This window comes from Silurus meridionalis, chromosome 25, assembly GCF_014805685.1.
Source record: "Silurus meridionalis isolate SWU-2019-XX chromosome 25, ASM1480568v1, whole genome shotgun sequence".
Lineage (NCBI taxonomy): Eukaryota > Metazoa > Chordata > Actinopteri > Siluriformes > Siluridae > Silurus > Silurus meridionalis.
In genome coordinates, this window is record NC_060908.1 from 6,796,280 (window position 1) to 6,813,967 (window position 17,688).

At 37.9% G+C, this 17,688-nt stretch overlaps 1 protein-coding gene across 6 annotated transcripts in view; it reads left to right on the forward strand.

Moving 5' to 3' along the window:
• The first annotated feature begins 2,119 nt into the window (after nt 1-2,119).
• cita (citron rho-interacting serine/threonine kinase a) overlaps nt 2,120-17,688 on the forward strand; it is a 94,820-nt gene continuing 79,251 nt past the window's right edge. For all 6 annotated transcript variants that reach the window (XM_046838943.1, XM_046838947.1, XM_046838946.1 and 3 more), the window contains exons 1-9: nt 2,120-2,271; nt 2,690-2,790; nt 4,799-4,940; nt 5,094-5,269; nt 5,536-5,637; nt 12,114-12,256; nt 13,077-13,170; nt 13,321-13,527; nt 14,314-14,467. In XM_046838943.1, coding sequence (XP_046694899.1) covers nt 2,692-2,790; nt 4,799-4,940; nt 5,094-5,269; nt 5,536-5,637; nt 12,114-12,256; nt 13,077-13,170; nt 13,321-13,527; nt 14,314-14,467 — 1,117 coding nt within the window. In that variant the 5' untranslated portion in view covers nt 2,120-2,271; nt 2,690-2,691. The remainder of the gene's footprint in view (nt 2,272-2,689; nt 2,791-4,798; nt 4,941-5,093; nt 5,270-5,535; nt 5,638-12,113; nt 12,257-13,076; nt 13,171-13,320; nt 13,528-14,313; nt 14,468-17,688) is intronic.

The following is a 17,688-nucleotide window of genomic DNA, read 5'->3' on the forward strand; positions in this document are numbered from 1 at the left end:
ATTTATATAAGGAAGTATAAATGCAGTAAACAAAAGAGCTGGTTTTGTAAGTAATCAGCCCCTTTGGTTACAATAGTAGCTGTCTTCTGAAATATTTGTCTAGCAGCATTGCACATTTAAATAACAAAAGGTTAGACAGAAAACGTCAAATTTTCAAATCCAGCCTCAGATTTTCAGTCAGATTAAAGTTTGGGCTTTCATTTTTGCTATTCAAACACATTTTTGGGTTTTAGTTTTGGTTTTGGTTTTGAACCACTACAGTCCAACTTTGAGTCAATTAGATAAAAAAGTATTATTTAAAGTAACAAACGATGTATTAATAAAACAAAGTTTAAACATTTTAGTTACAGTGCTTTTTATTGGGTCTCTTAACTTTTTTTTTTACGTCATTCATAGCTCCACTTGATGGATTTCACAAGCTGTCATCATTATTATTATTATTATTATTATTATTATTATTATTATTATTATTATTATTATTATTATTATTATTATTATATTCTCTTAATATTTAACTTATTGTCAAGTTAGGCCACTTTAACTGAACTAGTTTAATTTTAACCTCAATAACTCCTATTACTTATGTCAACTTGGAGATTCAAATTGCTCAATAGTCACTTTATCCAGTGACATGCAGTGAGATTAAGGCACTGGAAAGAGAGTCAGATTTACAAATATAAAATCTCTGAAGAGATTATTCAATTCTCAATAACTTAGTTTGATTAGACAATATTAATTAATTCTTTATTTAATTAATATTGCATTGTTTATGCACACATAACCTGTTCAAACCACATTTTATTCCCTGTTTTTAGGTGTTATTTTGGTGCGGTCTGTGAATAGTATCTAAGCTCAATTTTCATTATCACTTGGTGGATAGATGCAGGCTGACCCAAGGAAAAACACGTTTTATTTTTGAACGGCTCCTGTTACCAGTACAGTTCAAATATTTACTCATTCAACAAAAATGCAACCTTTAATTATACATTAAATTTTACGTAGTGGGTACATTTCCCACCTAGGTTTTAGTGGTGATCTACCTGAATCACAGCTGAGCTGCTCACATACCTCACCGCTAGCAGAAGCATCAGTATTACCCTAAATGACCCTGGGATTTCTGTGCATTTTTGTACTATTTTTTGAGTTCCCCAAAAAAGGAAACCCCGGTGATTATGGGGTAATCCCTTCTGTAAAATTTGTGTTTGTGTGCAGGAAAGAAAAAATCTACAACCAATTAATTCAATCAATTTCTTTGCCTCATGTCACTAATTTGGAATCTGATGGTTAAAGCTACAAGTATCTTTGACATTGGCAACACATGATGGCTGAAATATAATTGTATAGAAACTCAAACATAAACATACAGTACTGGAAGCAATGCAACCAAGAGGAAAGCTATGAAATAAAGAGACTTGCCTACTGGTAATAATTAAATACATATTCATAAAATATATATATATTGAAATGTGTCAGTGATTCTGAATTGAGGCCAGCAGAGAAGGCTGGTGATAACATTCTTCTACTGGAAATAATTTACTTAGACTATGGAAGGCAATGACATGCAAATAAGAGTCTATAAACAGTATATTGGTCCCAGGATGTCCTTATCTCAGATTAAATGAGATTGCACAGCCAAAGATGAGGCAGAGACTTACAAATGTTTCAATGATCAGCCTTTTTTCAGAACGTTACTTCAATATAGTTGCTGGATTTATGTTCTATGCTTGTAATGTTTCAACTATATATATATATATATATATATATATATATATATATATATATATATATATATATATGTGTTTATTTTTATTTATTTATAATTTTTTTTTTGTTTTTGTTTTTTTTTGACTCGGTCGCAGAATCCAGAATCTTTCGAATCTGATTGCATTCCCACTTTAGGTCTTGTTTCTAATGTCCATTTCTTGCTCTGTTCTTGTATGTTGTTTTGGAAGTACAGTACACATAATGTTTTGTCACGTGTCAAATCACCCTCTTCCTGAGAGAAGGGCGAGGATACAAGGGGGCGGGGTTGAAATATGTTAGTGACGTCATCCCCATTAGAGCCAATGAGCTGTTTGGGATTGCGCGCAAAATTTGAAAGTTACCCGGAAGTGCCAGCTTTCAGCAGAAGCAGAAGCAGGTGGAGGAGCGGCAGCGGGGATGTTTTTGAATGAAAGAGGATTTATTTAGACAAAGTGGTTTGCTGACGCGCTTAACAAATATATAAAAAAAAATATATATAACACTACAAACAACACTTATATGTATTTGGTAAGAACCGAGTCGTTTTCGTGCTGGTTTTGGCTTTGACATTTTGTGTTTTGACATTTTGGAAACGAGGTTCCAACAACAGTAGGGAAAAGCGACTTAAGTGCGAATTGTGTTTCTTTATTTGTCTCTTTGTTCGTTTATTTTTTTATCTATCGAGTCGACCAAAGACTTTGGAGCTGAACTGTAAGCTTGTTCGATGATAAATGAATGGCTCCATGTTGACCGTTAGCGGTTCTCATTCCAGTCTTATCAATGCAATTACAGAACCACTGCCCTTAACATGGCCGTTCAGCTCAAAGCAACAAAAAACAACTAGATTTATTATTCAAATCTGCAGTCTAATTTCCTGTTTTGTGTTTATTCACTCTACTTTAAAATCCACCTGCCATGTAAACTGATTTGTGTTTATTTTCTCCAGGGATGTTGAAGTTTAAATATGGAGGACATGGCAGCCTTAAGGATCTGGCCTCGGTGGAGGACATCACCAGCCGCTGCTCAAGACTTAACCAGCTCTTACAGGTATAAACATCAGCAAAAAGGTTTTTGTGTCATTTCATTGTTAAACGATTGAATTAAGTGAATGAGATATTTGGCAAGTGAGTGAGGGAGGGAGAAAAGAACAATGCTGCAGGCAAAACTGTTAAAACCTTTATCCATCTCTACAACTTCTCTATCATCTTCTTCTTCTTCTTTCGGCTTCTCCCGTTAGGGGTCGCCACAGCGGATCATCCGTCTCTATACCCCCCTGTCCTCTACATCTGCCCCTTTCAACCCAACTACCTGCATGTCTTCCCTCACCACATCCATTAACCTTCTTCTTGGCCTTCTTCTTTTCCTCCTTCCTGGTGTCTCCATCCTCAGATTTCTCCTACCGATATACCCCACGTCCCTCCTCTGAACATGTCCAAACCATCTCAATCTCGCCTCCCTCGCTTTGTCTCCAAAACGTATCTCTACAACTTCTCTATACTGATACAAATTAAGCATTTCGTTGGCATCAGTCAATTGTTTATGTTGTGAAGATTTTTGTTTGTTTGTCACATATACATTACAGAACAGTGCGATTTTTTTCTTTGCATATCCCAGCTTGTTAGGAAGCTGGGGTCAGAGCACAGGATCAGACATGGTTCATCACCCCTGGAGTAGAGAGGGTTGAGGGCCTTGCTCAAGGGCCCGACAGTGGCAGTTTGGTGGTGCTTGAACCGCCGACCCTAAAATCAGTAACCCAGAGCCTTAACCGTTTCCGGTAATTTTGTTGTTGTTGTTATTGCTGTTGATTCTTTAAATCAAGACGCAGCATCCATTACAATCAATTTGAAGAACGAAGTCGACTTTAATTGTATAATGCAATCATGTTCTCTGTAGTAGTCAAATGATCAAAACAGAGAAATTATTTGGTGCAATCATTATTAGGGACACTGCATTATCTTAAACCGCCTGCTGTATATGTTACTGTCTTATGATTATGATCTTATAAACTTTCGAATCCTCTTGAGAGAAATGGCATCGGAATGAAGGATGAATTTTTTTTCTCTTAAAAACTTTTGCTCTTTTTATCCATAATAAAAAAGGAATGACACATTTTTCGACGATCAGCGTTTATTTTTAAGAACGTTACTTCAATATAGGTTACAAACATAGAGCATAAAGTTTGTAACCTTCGGCTGTGTTTTCTTGGTAAAACAACAACAAAAAAAGGATACTTGATTATCTGATAATTCTTTCCTGGCTGTGAAAAATAGGAATAATATTGTACACATTTAAAGAATTATATTAAGATTCAGTTTGTTTGATTGTGTTTTTATTTTATAGCTGAAGATGTAAACTGCTGAATTTAGGAATTTAAGAATTTCTGCATTACCATTATAATTGTCTTCCAGTCTGCAGAGTTTTATGCATCATTAATCCTGCAATAAAAACACAGGGCAAAGCTAACTGAGAATCATTTCGCTATGTGCCTCTCTTGATTTCAGATGTATTGAGGCTATGATTGATAGCCTCCGAGATTGAAGGCAGTTATAAAGGCAAATAATTCTTGTCTCTGGTAATCAGACATGCAAACGTATGCAGACTTTTTTAGTCATATGTGGTTCTTCCACATGTGGTTCACAATAGTATAGAATGTCTTAGGATGTGGAAGCATTGCATTTTTCATTTCATTGAAGTCACAAACCCAAACAAGTTGCATCATGGCAATGCACCTGTGCACAAAGCCAGCGCCATGATTATATGGTTTTTCATGGTTTTGGGGTGGAGGATCTTGAGTGGCCTTCTATAGAGCTGTGACTGCAACATCATCATTACCTGACTTTACACACTCCAAAATCTAGTGGTCCATCTGTTCAGAAGAGTCGTTATAAAGGTTATTATAACAACTGAATGTGGACTCGGATGTTCAAAACATACAAATCTTACGGTCAAGTGTCCACAAGTTTATACAGTGATATAGACGGTTATTTTGAATGGCTAGAATCTCTTCTGTCTGTGTTTTGCTTTATGCTGTTATATGGTTGTAATAATGCTCTAGGGGAAGACCAGTGCGTACGGCTCGGCTGGAGGAAGCGAGTTGAGGAGGGAGACCCTGTTAGATGCTTTGCTTCTACTCCATCAAGAGTGCAGCTCTCCAGAGCTCATGAAATTCAAGCATGTGGCCAGATTTGTCAACAAATGTAAGTCCTTTACCGATATCCGGTTTATTAAAAAGTTAATGCTGGAGTGTGCTCGCTTTAATTTTTTTTATTGTTCAAGATAATGTGCGGTTCATATCGGTGCAGTATATAGAGATATTTTTTTTTTTAACACTTTCTGTGTGTGTGTGTCAGTCTCAGATGTGGTGGCAGAGCTCCAGCAGTTGCAGCCGTCCAAGAAAGATTTCGAGGTGAGAGGAGTGGTGGGCCGGGGCCGTTTCGCGGAGGTGCAGGTGGTGAAAGAGAAGACCACAGGAGACGTGTATGCCATGAAGGTGATGGACAAGGATTGCCTGCGCACACAGGACAACGTAAGACACCTCCGAACTATTATGGGTTTTAACCAAGCTAATGAACAACCAAAATAAAATAAAACTATTGAGCAAAATATAAAATGTGCAGTCTGACCTCAAAATAAAATAAAAAAGCTTTTCCTTATTAAATGTTGTTAAATGTCCTTAACCAAGCAAAGTCTTCTAATTTGATGTATTAATCCAATAAAAAATCTGCCATTGCCTCACTCACTTATGCTCAGCATGTTTACTGTATGTTTTTTCCATTCCCATCTCTCCTCTAGGTGGCGTTCTACGAGGAGGAGCGGGCCATTCTGGCTCTCAGCACCAGTCCCTGGATACCGCAGCTCCAGCATGCCTTTCAGGACCAGGATAATGTTTACTTAGTAAGTCGAATTAGACTCACGTGAACTATTCGAACATAACTTGGGTTTAAACTCGAGTTCGGTACTTCGATCGAGCGCTACAAATCCCAGGGTGCGGTCCTGGGAATTCAACACTGAGCTTCACAAACACACTTCATGTAAGAAAGGAAGTCATTCCCAAACAACATGACTTGTTCTAATAGTCATGTGACTTCCTGTTTCAGGCTTCACAATGGTCAGGAATCTTAAACCTGCAGCTATATGCATATATATTAAGCTAAGACGAGGCTGAATTAATTTTTAATATTTAAAAATAAAAGCTCGTGGTCATTTACAGGTCTAGAAACAGCAGCACTTTCCCATACAGTTAATTGGTCTGCTTGCTTTCTTTATTTTGTGGATCTTGGATACATTTTTTATGGCCTGGAAATGAGCTCCTGAGCAGGAACAGAGATGATCACATCTGAGTTTTTGTGTGTGACTCATAAAGCAGCCACAGTTTGAACAGAGAAAGGCAGGTGAATTCGCCTGTCAGGCAGCGCAGCGCACTTAAAATACAAAACAAACACGTGCTTTGCATAATGTAGAAAATACAGCATGCAGTACAGCAACATCCATAGAACCAACGCTTTAAATTTCATCTCACGAGACTCTGCACTCTACACAAGGTCTGTTTAGGTGGAATGAATGGGCTGTTTTTATCATTAGTGTCGTGGTCAGGAATGACCTCAGTGTTCTTTTTTTTTTTTAAGGTATTTAAGTGGTATTTTTTTTATTATTTCTTTTCCCAGCTGAATAATAGAGCACATGAATGGAGGCCGACTCAGACACTTCTCTTTCTCTCTTTGCAGTTGGCTAATTTTTGTTGCGTCACATTATTGACCTAGAAAGAAAGCTGTTAGTTCTCTTATAAAATCATGATTTCAGAGAAATCGAGAGTTGCATAAAGCTTTCAGTTCATTTCTGAGAAACCTCCCGTTATTAACACTCAATGCACCGCCATTGATTGTGTTCTTTGCTTGGAATCTATTTTGTCCTGCTTCTCCAAACTCTGTGCCTCTGAGATCTGTGTAACAGTGACCAAAGAAGGTACAGATACAGCATTTAATGCTGGGAATGTTTAAGAGGAGCCACAAAGTTACTGCGCTTCCTGTACAGTAGAATATTCAGATTCCACTTCTTGCCTATTGTCATGCTTATTATTATCCACTAGAGGGACTCTTAACCATCTTGGGTCTTCTTATAAATATACATGAATTATTATTTTCATCCAGATTCCCATCGTAAGGCACACAAACATTTGAAAAGATTATTCGAGTAAAATGTATTATAATTCTTTCTTCAAAGATTAGATATTGGTGCTCCAGATTTTATAATTGATAACTGTAGAAAACGCAAATGAAGGGTGCTGGATTCTGCCTTATTTGAACTTCATTAAATATTTAGTATTCAAATGCGTATTCATTATAATTTTTATTTTTTTTAAGCAAATTAATGCGTTCTTGGTGATGACATTTTGCTTGAATTTACATGCAGTGTATGGACAAAAGTGTTGACTTTTCCAGCTATATGTAGTTCCTTCCTAAGATTTTACCACAAAGTTCAAGGCACACGATTGTGTAGGGGATGTCTTTGGATGGGGCTGCACGACCCCCCCTGCACTTGAACTAGGAGACCCAAACCTCTTCCAGCTTGACGATGCTTATGTACATGAAGCCAGCACTGTAAAGACATGGTTTGGAATGAAAGATGATGAGTCCCACTATAGAGCTCTGCCCTCAAACGTCTTTGGGATGAGTTGTAACACACCTTTGTGGAACGAGTACAAATCTCTACAAACCCATTATAAAGTCTAGTGGAACATTTAACCAGAAGAGTGGAGGTTATTATAACAGCAAATGGAGACTAGATTTGTGGAATGGGATGTTCAAAAAGCACATCCGGATCTTATGGTCAGGTGTCCCCAAGCTTTTTTCCCGTGTATACAGGATATAGATTCCCAGTTGCATTCTATTCATTGTATTTATGTTGAATGATGTTTTATGGTGACTTCCAGCAGCTTCAAGACGTGTAATGTAGCCGTGTAACGTGTCAAATGTAGGCATTAGACCACTATTGTAACAAAATCTGTCATAATTTTTCCACACACAAACCGATTATATCTTAACTGAAACAGACAAGCGACATCTTTTGCCCCCGATCGCCTAGTGGTTACTGTAAAACCCTGTATATAAAGACACTACAGATTCTATAGGGGGATTTTTTTTTAAAGCTCTTTCAGGAGTGTTTCACACGTGGCTCACCTTTTGTATGTAAATTTGCCATTCGAATGTTAAGTGGTTATACTGGTGCAACATTTCATCCGGTCGCATTAAAGAATGGATACGAATCGAATTCCACGTAACTGTGTTACAAAAAACATTGAAAAATTCAAAGGACTTGATCGAATCTTATCAGGTTTAATAAGTTTGCACGTGACAACGGTTTTCCACTGCGACGTCTCCAGTGCGACTTTCAGGGTATCTCTCTAAACCAGCCATTTCACATAGAACGGGATTTCCCTGGCTACGCATTGTTCATCCCCCCCCAGCCCCCTGCATGTATGTTTTCACACGCAGTTCGAATGGATCTTGGTTTCCGTGAAGCCCCTGTGAAGCCCCCGCTCATGTGCGGGGTGTGGTGAGATTTGGAAGAAGCGGGATTCTCACGAGAGTAAACCCAGACATCTCTATCTGCGCAAATGATTTTTCTTATTCAAGCGTAAAAAAAAACTTCCATCCACCCTCTTCTTACTGCTCGCTTCCTAAAACGTGACCTGTGCATATTAAATCAAAAGAGAGGGGAAAAAAAAGAACGGAACATAAAAGAAAAAATCCACCCAAATCTGTCATTGTCTAAACACCGGAGTTAAAAGACCCTCACTACCTTGTTGCTAGGTAACGTGGACTAGAATGCTGCGGCTGCCGTTTACGGTCTGGCAGCTCTGCCTCCCATTCATGGTGTGCGTGCGCGAATGCATCACTACACATTCTCAAAGCTCCTGTGTGTTATTGGGGGAATGTGAGTGAGACAACACACACACACACACACACACACACACACACAGCTCTGTTAGAGCTCTGCAGAGTGCCCATTCTGGAAACCGCAAGGTCTCTGCATGGTTCTGTGGTGCACATTAAACCTCAGGGAATTTGACACTGATGTGCTGGAGCTGTCGTTCTGAAGGGTCCTAAATCACAGCTTTAAAAAAAAAAAAATTTTTTTGTGTGAATGTCTGACCAGAGCCATAGTGTCATCACACCGTACTGAATCAGACATATCACATCCAACTGCACACAGGGCCGAGCACGCATCTGGCAGGCGATCTCTTGGAACAGATTGGAGCAGCCATGTATCTGATCTGATGTCTTTGAGAAAGCGAAAAGCGGGCAATTTCGATTTAAAACCTTCAAGCGCAGCAGTGGTGCTGTGAAACTTCACGCAGTTATCTCATAAAATAAGGGGTATTAAGTAAATAAGTATTCAGGCACTTGTGCTTTTATTTAAGATGAGATCGATCTTTTGCCAGAGGCTGCTTTAGATTACAAGAACAAAATAAGACTAAATTAAAACTAATTTAAAAAAAAATATATATTTATTTATATATTTATATTTTTATATATGGGATTCTCTTTTACTCCTCCATAATGACATCATGAATGTTAGACACATGGCACTTCTCCACCTTCTGCTTGAGGATACCCCACAGGTGCTCAATAGGGTTTAGGTCTAAAGTCATACTTGGCCACTTTATCACCATCATAATCACCATCACCTTCAACTTCCTCAGGAAGGCGTTTGTCATCTTGGCGGTGTTTTTGTGGTCGTTATTATGTTGGAAATCCACACATCCACCTCTTCAGTTTGCTTCTTGCAGCAGTTTTTACTTATTTCCTATTTATGTATGCTATAAATGACATTTATTTGTTCTAAGTCAGAAATGGATTTATCTTTGAATATGCAAATACTATGGAAATGTCACGCACTTAAAGTAAAATACGCTTCGACATCCCGAACACAGGCAACTGCCTGATGCAACACAGATAAAGAGATACTGAGAAAGATTTCTGTGTGTGTGTGTGTGTGTGTGTGTGTGTGTGTGTGTGTGTGTGTGTGTGTGTGTGTGTGTGTGTGTGTGTGTGTGTGTTTGTGGATTAGTCACATCCTTTATGTTGCTGGCGGGTCTTATGAATAATGCGTGACAGTTTTTGCATATTGAACAAGTTTGTAAATGGAAAAACACAAAACTTATTTTTTTAAATCAGTTATTTACCAGTAAACTAATTCTTCAAGGTTAGTTTTGCTGTAAATATTGTCAGTTAAAACACTTTTTGTACAAGATGTTAATTCATTTTCTGTAACAGCAGCTCTGAAAGCTGCACAGTCTGCAAAAAGAAAGACTAGTGACAAAATGGCTGTGTATATGTTCTATAACTCAAGTAATAACCGGAGGAAATATGATTTGTGTACTTTCCACAAAATCTTCAAAAAATGATATATTAGCAAGTAACAGTTTTGAGTAAAATTATTTTTTTTTAAAGACTACTGTTCAATATTTTTTGCTTATTTCATGCAAATATCTTTTTTTAAGGAAACATAGTTATCTTATTATCCAAGACAATTTAAAGAATGACAAGAGGCTTAATTGCCTTTCATTTGTCATGAAACAAATGAGTTTCATTGAAGAAAAAAAAGTTTAGAATAATTTCACTTGCTAACAGTGAAGGCAATTTGTAAAATAGAAAAAAAATGATCGAAATTTGAGTGTATGCAACTAAATCCACATGAAAAGATCTAATTATGCTATTTTTTTTCTATTTTTTTATTAATAAATATCTGCAATATTATATATTTAAAAAATCTTTATATTTACATTTTCTGAGTTTTCTTTATTTTAAAATATTGACCTACTAGGCTGTGCATCTATATATATTTATTAATTTTTTTATTGGATTTTTAAATATTTGTATTATTTTTTTATATTAAATTTTTTTGTGGTAACATCCTCACTTTAGGTTGTGTTTCGATTATCTTACTTTAACAGCAGTGTTCTCATGACTAACCTGGCATTCATGTGATATACAAAGCTCATGTTGAGAGCTGCTGGTGCAATTCATGCGTTTGTTGCTTGCATGGCGAAATACTTTCATGATGATCGTAGGGTCATTTTGATGAAGAGTGTTTGTTGTTGTTGATGAAGAGTTAATATGGCTTAATGGCCAAGATGTATTCAAAACCCATTTAGTGAAACAAAAAACAACAACGTAGGGTTCAGTCCTAGTCCAGCGGATAAATGACAGATCTGGCAACTCTGTGTGTCGGTAAATGAGTTCAGTTCAATTACAGTGCCATTCAGCTGTAAATAACGGTCATCAACCCGTGAGTCATTCATCCTAACTGTAGCTCTTGGTATTTAGGTAATGCTCATGTTCTAATGAGTAGATTAAAGGTGCAGTTTGTAATTATTGGAAGTGTTTCTAGGCCGGTAACAAGTACACCGTTTCAAAAGTACCTTATAAAGCTGTGAATCACGATGTTGCCATGCAATGGATCAGGCTTATTTCTAAGGTGAAGTTTTCTGGCTGTAAATTAGCTTTACATAACCCTGAATGGTTTTCTTTTATAAAGCAACTCAAGTCAAGTAGGCTTTATTGTCATTTCAACCATATACAGTGCAGTACACAGTGAAACAAAACAACCTTTCCCCAGGACCGTGGTGCTACAGCAAACAACATAAATGAACAAAAGGGAACACAAGGAACACAGAAGTACACATAACTCTGCAACAACACAAAGTGCACATGTGCACCATTTAGTGCAAAAAAAACAGGACAAGGTAAAAGAGTAACGCTATAGCGCCGCCCAGTACAGTACAGAAGATTGTGCAAAATGGATCGTCCGTATACAAATTAAGTGCCTCTGCATCATACTGAGGAAATGAGTCGACTTCTCGGCGTTTTCAGTGCAACATTAAGTGGCCTTCAGGTAGTGAAAATCTATTAAAAGCTGAAATGAAGCTTCTCAGGTTGCCAGTTGAACTTAGTAATTGTCATTAGCTAATTATCACTTTAATCACTAATCACAAACATCATTCACCCCCCTGTTTGCTTTTTAGATTCTTAAACGCCCTCAGCTCATATCAAAACACGGCTTTATTTAATATAGTGCGCGATACTGAGCGTGATCGTTTTGAGCTGCGTGCATTATGTCTTGAAGGGAATTAGAGGAAAGTAGCTGCTCGCCGCTAGCACGTCGACACATTCTCACTAGCCGGCTTATCGGCGCTGCTGAGCCTCACATGCGGAGCGTCGGAAGCACTTAATTCTAATCCACCTGCTGCAGAACTTTAATAGAGAGCGCTATAAACAGATGTGCTGTGCTTGTGGCTGTGTGTGTATGTATGTGTGTGTGCTCTAATCTCCCTGAGAGCAGAATGTTATCTGGATTTGTGCCTGTAGGTGATGGAATACCTGCCTGGAGGAGATCTCATGGCACTGCTGAACAGATACGAGGATCAGTTTGACGAGTCGATGGCTCAGTTTTATCTGGCAGAGCTGGTGCAGGCCATCCACACTGTGCACCAGATGGGATACGTCCATAGGTGAGTTGCTTTTTATTGCGGGTTTCGGTAAGGGGGGAAGTCTTGAAAAAGTGAAAGAGACGGAGCGTAAAAGTATAGTCTGGTTATAATATAGCTTTCTTCATCCAGCTACACAAATCAAAAATGTATTACTTCAGCCTTGAATGGTAATCAGAAGTTAGATGAGAGTTGTATGTACTGGGTAGAGTTTAAGTAAACCTAAGTTCATTTTTTTTTTGTCTCAAGTGAGATGCAGCACCACTTCCAAGCAGTTTCGTGCAATTAGAATATCTCACTTTGGGCTATAAATATGCTCCAAAAAAGATTTAAACGGCACAACAGATAAGTCTTCAATTCATCGTCTCGTAGCCGCCACAGCCATCTGTGGCCAGAAAAGTTGGCCGTGTTCTCAGGGTGGGAAGCACGGCATATTCTTGTCATTTACACCAGCAATAGCCAGTCATTGGCATTTGCGAGCTCATGTATGTGTGAGAGGGCAGATATTGCCTTTCTACTTGCCTGTGACACAGCATAAACAGCAGTAGCTTCCTTATATGTCTGATTTACGACTTTAATTTCAAACAAAAAGGCAACAGCACGTCTTGGATCAAGTGCTATTTTATAAACTGCACAATAACTAAGACGGACGCCGAATTCTTCAATGGAACCGGCCACAATAATTTAATATTTATTTCAACAAAATGCCATTGTCTCATTCATATATCATTTGTATTAGTTTGGTTCTTCTTAAAATAGTCCCTTCATATATCTTAAAACAGAATCCTGCTCCTATTTCACTCAGTTTCTTTCTCCTCAAATGATTCTCTCTTTCCCCCCACAGAGATGTAAAACCAGAGAACGTTCTCATCGACCGTACGGGACACGTTAAGCTGGCAGATTTTGGCTCTGCTTCTAAACTGACCGCGAATAAGTTGGTAATGTTTTCCTTTATTAAGTCGCTTTCCGGTATCAGCTTTTGTTACATTTATAACAGTTTACCAGAGTCTACTGCATTATGACGACATTGATAATCACTACGATAATTGTCATGATGAGCTCATAATTAATAACTGATTTGGTTTTAGGTGGGCTCCTCCAAGCTTCCTGTGGGCACTCAGGACTTCCTCGCGCCAGAGGTTCTCTCAGCCCTAAACGGAGGTTCTCAATGTAGTTACGGTCCCGAGTGTGACTGGTGGTCTTTGGGGGTTATTGCGTATGAAATGATCTACATGAAGTCACCGTTCACTGATGGGACCTCTGCTAAAACCATCAATAACATTATGAACTTCCAGGTAAGACCTGCAAGGATTGTTCTCGCAGATATGTGAATCAAAATAAGTATTAGGACACCTGAGTTTTTCAGCCATATGTGGTTTTTGCCTAAACACAATTATAAAGGATGTCTTTGGATAAAATTTTCCCCCAAACCTCTATCAGCATCAAAATTCCTTTGTGCACAATGTAAGCACCATGAAGATATGATTTGGATGATTTTGGATGATGGGTTGGAGTGGAAGATCTTGCTGGGTCTGCTATAAAGCTCTGACCTCAACCCTATTAAACACCTTTAGGATGAACTATAAGGTCGACTGCACCCAAGGTCTCCTCACCTCACCTCACCTCACCTACGTCAGTACCTGTCTTTGCTAACACCCTTGTGGCCGAATGAGCACAAACCTCCACAAGCGCACTCCAAAATCTGGTGAACATCTTCCCAGAAAAGTGGAGGTTTTTATAACAGCAAATTGTGTTGACAAACTTTTGTCCATATAATGTATAATGCAAGGATTTTTTTTCAGTTTGAATATAATGACTATCAAAGCGAAACAATTACACTTTATGATCATTAATCTTTTGCATTATACTATTATGCCTACAAGTTTTTCCTAAACTTTACAATAATTACATTTTGTAAATATTATTTAAACATTGCTTTGGCAGGTTTAGGTTGCGTTTCCCATTTAGTGAAAGGCGACTCATTAGAGCTTCCCTCGTTTTGCTTTATTCTTTGCATACACTGAACCTAGTAAGGCAAAATGTCCCATTCCTAAAATTAAAGTTGTTTTTTCATCTCCAAGCGTTATCTGAAGTTCCCTGAGGACCCCAAGGCCACCTCTCAGTTCTTGGACCTGGTTCAGAGTTTGCTGTGTGGTGCACGGGAACGGTTTGGCTACGAGGGCCTGCGCTCTCACCCCTTCTTCTCCAGTATCGACTGGAACGGCCTCAGACGCGGTAAGGATTTAACAGTCACCTTAAAGATTATATTAATTATATTAATCAATTCTAGCTGTAAGAAGGGATTATGTGCTTTATTCGGTGCTGAAATGAGCAGTATGCACAGGAAAGACGGGATCGCTGTGATGAAGCGACTTTGCCCGATATCACTGTTGGACCGATGTAGTCCTGGGCTGCACTAAGCAAATTGCAGATGTTGGTTTTTTGAAAATATCACACATGTAGCTGTTGGCTATTTTTTGATTTGTGTCCCTATTGATTGATATTGTTGTGTGTGAGTTTTATTTGGTGGCCAATGGAGTGTTGTGGGTAGACCTTGGAGTGAAACCAGATGTGGTTCTTCCACAAACTTTTACCACAAATATATATATTTGCATAATGGCCATTTCTTGATGCATTTTCAGGCATGCAGGTGTTCTCAGATGGACATCGTGCTAGTTTCTGCCCAGACAATGCAACACATTTTATATACACTTCCACCCACACACAAATATACAGTACATCACACATCCAGATTGGCCAAGCTGATAATTTATGAAAAAAAAACAGGTTTGAAAAGATTTCAGCTTTTGTTTTGCATTATATGCCCACTATTAGTAAGGGTGATTACAATCCATTGGTATTGGTTTCAAGATATGAGAGTTACAGAAAAGCTTTCGTTTTCAATCCAGACCAGAAATGATTTAAATTCCTGAATCATGTACAGCAAATAAGAGGGTGTTGATTGGGGCATGGGTTAGGGGTTACAAGCATGCCCTGTTATCGATGTATATTTATGCTTAAAGTGGTTAATATTATTGATTATACAGGATTAACAGGGAACGATACGATAATGGAAATGCGGAAACATTATGACTGTATGAGTTCAGATTCAAAACAGTTGCAGTCTTGCTGTCATGAGATGTGTGCTGTTTAATTTTGGGGCATTCTTTCAAAAGAAAAGCCTTGTTAATATTCATTAAAGGATTATATTGGAAGTATATTTGTTACAGAAATCTAGTTTGTACCCTGTGCTCCAGAAGGTTCTCTACAGATCACATTTCTGATCTTGTTTTAGAATTTGTTCAATTAGTAAATGACCAAAGCATCTATTCCAAACAAAATGGCTGCCTGCCTCTTACGGAGTCACCATATGAACAATAAGTAATTTGCACAGACACGAATAAGAAAGAATTTGGGTGTATTTATTTGTCGGTTTGTTGAGAAACAGACATTTCTTTATATGCTTTAAAGTAAAGTTTTATACAAGCCGTGATGCTCATTATGGTGGTCTAAATAGTCTTAATGTAGTATGTATAATATCTGTGTCTAATGGACAAACTATTGGTCTCTATACATACTTTGTCTATGTGTGTGTACACATGCTCATGTGTGTTGGCACACATTTATGCCTTCGCAAGTTTGAGCAAATTTTCAGCTTTGTTAAATTTGCCAGGGTTTCATCAAAATGTTAATTTCTGTTCCAATCAAAGTTGCTGTTGCTAACGTGTTACATGTACGTAGCTCGACGTTTCTCATTGTGATTTTGTAAAGGCAGAGGGACACAAAATGTTGGGAATATCAGCATTTACCAGAGATGTCTGGATTAGTTTGCTGAGAAAAAAAGAGTACACTCTGCATGACTCAAATGAAACTCTAATTGCACCTACCATTAGCCAGCCAAATTCTCTAAATAGATTTTTTTCATGATGCTCATTGAGTCTGTTAACATTTACATAACAACCTGAATATAAGTTTCGAAACCTGGAGGTGCATTTTATTGAGGCATGCGTTTGCATAGGGTGTCCTTGGATGTGTGGGATTACATTTTCCAGGCAGTGATGCATCTGCTCAGGATTCTCGCAATAGAACCTTCTCAGAAAGTTTTCCAGCCATATGCGGTTCTTCCCCAAACTGGTACCACAATGTCGAGGCACATGATTGTATAGGACGTCTTTGGATGCACAAGCAATAAACTTTCCTTTCACTCGAACTAGGAGACCCAAACTTTTTCAAGAATGGCAATGCTCTTGTGCACAAAATGAACTTTATGAAGATATGGTTTACATGGGTTGAGGTGGCCTGCGATAGAGCTTTCACCTCAGCCCTACCGAACACCTTCGGGATGAATTACCTGAAGTATCTGACCTTTCTGACACTCTGGTGCCTGAATCGGCACAAATCTTCACACTCCAAACTCTTGAACATCTTTCCAGAATAGTGGAGGTTATGGGAACCAAAAGAGATATTAGAAAAAGCTCATATAAATCTGTCCTAAAGCTGCCCCCGAAACCTGCAATGGATCCAGAAAAGCATGTAATTATTATTATTTTTTGTGGACCTACAAATTGAACTTTTGTTAATACATCCAATCTTTTCATTTTCAATGACTATCAGGTGTGGCCCATGATTGTTTGGAATGAAAACCTGCACCCACGCCGGCCCTTTGTGGAAAATAAATGTAACACCCCTGATTTAAAAACAATGGCAAAAAATATAGTGCAACAAAAAAATAAAAATGGACGTCAATTTGTAACGCATGATAAGCGGACATCTAATTGAAGAGTTATATAGGGCTATAAATCTTTTTAATGTCCTAATACACTTTTTTCGAAAAATCCATTAGTATTTTCTATGACTAATTTAATGTTACATTTATTCTGACTAATTGTGTGCTTAAATACAATTTTAAATGTAGGACATAAAATAAAAGTAATATTCCTCTTTTGAGTCATTTTCAGGAAGTCTTTTTCTGGTTGTCTCGTTGAAATGTCATCATGAATCTTGATAAGATATTTTAGTCTCATCTCCCACTCCTACTATAGTACACATTCATGAGTATTTCCTCGCCGATGCACCAGGGTGACATTGCATTGATTAGTCATGTGAAAGATCGTGAAGATTAAAAAAAAAAAAAAAACTGTCCATTAATGTCCTCCTCACAGGAATAATGGAGAACAGCTGCCTTCACAGAACAAACCATACAAAGGGACTTTTAATCTAAAGCTCAGCTTAATCACTGTCTGGGAAACCGTCCAAACTAAAGGTTTCTGTTTCTTTTAATTCTGAGCCATAAGTAATGCTGTATATTAGGTTAGTTTTACCTAATATTACTTAGGAAACTGTTTTTTTTTTATATAGGAAGAGCACCAGCTGCAGCATTGATGCATAGAGAAATCAATTAAATTTCACTACAGTACAGTGACTCGTGTTTATAACCAATAAGAACCGATCTGAGG